A 2,218-nucleotide genomic window follows, 5' to 3' on the forward strand; every position below is an offset into this window, starting at 1 on the left:
CAGGCTGTGTTAGGCCCTCGAGAGGCAAAGGAAACAAGGCAGAGTTTCCTGCCTTAGGCAGGCAAAAGGCAGATGCAAAAGAAGTCAGTAAAATTACCAATTGGTAGTCCTGGCCGATGTGGCTCAGTAGGTTGAGCTTCGTCCTGTACACGGAAGGCTCGCCGGTTCGATTCCTGGTCAGGCACATACCCAGGTTGTGGGTTCAATCCCCTGTTGGGGTGTGTGTATCTGAGGCAGCCAATCGATGTTTCTCTCTCTCCCTCTCCCTTCCTTTCTCTAAAATCAATAAAAACCTATTTTTAAAAAATTACCAATTGGTAGTAAATGCTATAAAGAAAATGGAGGGGGGGGGCTCAAAATAAAGAATAATGGGGAGAGGGAACTGCTTCTGGTCAGGGAAACCTCTCTGAGGAGGTAATGTTTAAGCTGAGAACTGAGGATGGAGGAATCAGCCTTGGAAGGAAGAGAATTCCAGGCAGAGAGAACAGCATGGACAAAGGCCAGAGGCAGGAAAGAAGTTGGCATATTTGAGGAACAGGACTAGAAAGAGCAGAGTGGCTTAAATATAAGTGACGTGGAAGGAGAAACAATTTGAGTTTGAAGAAAGAGGCAGGGGCCAGATCCTGGAGGGCTTCGTGCAGGTTGCACACGGCGAAAGGGCTCGCGATGTGAAGTGGTTGGGCCAGTGTGGCTGCTGTCAACCCAGAGGGAGGGAGGCCTTTTTATAATTTGTCTGCCCTGAGGGACGTGTTATGGAAAACAGTTTAGATCTTATTCTTTTATTCCAGGGGAAGCCATAATGAGTTTTAAGCCGAGAAGGGTTATGATCTGATTTCCTTTTTGGAAAGCTTGCTGTGTGAAGGGATGGTCCAGGGATAAGAAAGGAAGGAGGGAGGCCGTTCAGGAGGCAAGGGCAGTGGTACAGGAAGGAGGGAGGCCAGGCAAAACACAAAGCCCATAAAAATCCAGACAATTTCAGGTGGTGACGAAAAATATGATGGAAATAAAACAGGACTCCTTCACGTCGAAGGGTGTGACTGTATTTCAGACTGGGCAGCAAGACCTTTGGGAGGCAGAGTTGACGGCCGAAGGGGCCAGCTCTGGGAGGGGCAAGTGCAGAGACCCCCCAAGGGGAGGGATCTGCCGTGTACCAGGCAAAACAAGGTGGCCAGAGCAGGGACCCAGAGGGGGAGACAAGCCAGGCAGGGATCAGAAATCCAAGCCTACGAGCTAGAAATCGTACTTTGGGGACACTGGAAACCCATGGAGGAGATCCATGGCTGGGCCTGTCACAAGTTGGCTGGATGATGGCTAAGGTCTCCTCTGCAGGAGACCCCAGGCCCGGGGAAGAGAGGGTGCCCAGCACAGTCATCTACACAAGGATAGCGAAGGACTGCAGAGGAGACTTGGCCGCCACCTGTTGTGGGTATTTGGGGAGGGAGACTCAAAATGTATTGAAACAAGAGGCTTAAGTCTGAAGAAGGCGTGGGCCTCCGGTTCAGGCCCATACATGTCCGTCAAAAATCCCCCGACTATTCCCCTGGCTGCAGGCTCCACGTAAACAAGGTGTAAAATACAGCGTCTGTGCGTGCACATGTGTGTGTTGGGGGGTGGGTGCACGGTGGAGTCAGAGCTCGCCTGAGCCCAATCGTACAGCGTCTGTGCGTACACGTGTGTGCTGGGGGCGGGGAGGGGGGTGCACGGTGGAGTCAGAGCTCGCCTGAGCCCAATCCCTCCGTCAGGCAGTCATCACGCGGACACAGATGCAAAAACCGTCCATTTTATACAGTTTGTGGTTCAGAAGCAACAAAATGAAAAATGGTGGGACAGCCGGTCCTGCCCTCACCCCACCTGGACATGCCCATTTCTGTCCCCCAAGGGGCAGAGAACCCAACGTAGTTGCAGGCCCCTGGGCGAGGGGACCGTTAGCTGGAACTGTGTGTACGGAAGGTGGGGGGACTACAGGCCATAGGCCATTTCTCCCCAAGGCCCAGGGGGCGAGTAAAGCTGAGGAGAGCTTCGTGGGGCAGGGTCCTCCTCCGGGAGGAGTTTTCCTGGACACCCCACAAGGCACTGCTGACCAGATGTAGGATGGCCCCGAACACCTCCCCGCCCCGAGCCCGGCTGGCTCTCCCTGCGCCAGCTCCCACGGTGGTTAAGGGAGGAGGAAAGGCGTCTGGGGCCGGGGTTCAGCGCTGGGCAGAGACCAGCCGGGCAC

The 2,218-nt window shown here is 54.2% G+C and overlaps 1 protein-coding gene across 1 annotated transcript in view; it reads right to left on the reverse strand.

Annotated features, from left to right (window-relative positions):
* Positions 1–1,925: 1,925 nt before the first annotated feature.
* Positions 1,926–2,218, reverse strand: part of GRASP (GRP1 (general receptor for phosphoinositides 1)-associated scaffold protein) — a 5,949-nt gene continuing 5,656 nt past the window's right edge. The window contains exon 9 of the mRNA XM_005869287.2: positions 1,926–1,935. Within this exon, the coding sequence (XP_005869349.1) occupies positions 1,926–1,935 (10 nt within the window). The remainder of the gene's footprint in view (positions 1,936–2,218) is intronic.

The sequence above is a fragment of the Myotis brandtii genome, unplaced genomic scaffold (assembly GCF_000412655.1).
Source record: "Myotis brandtii unplaced genomic scaffold, ASM41265v1 scaffold29, whole genome shotgun sequence".
Classification (NCBI taxonomy): Eukaryota; Metazoa; Chordata; class Mammalia; order Chiroptera; family Vespertilionidae; genus Myotis; species Myotis brandtii.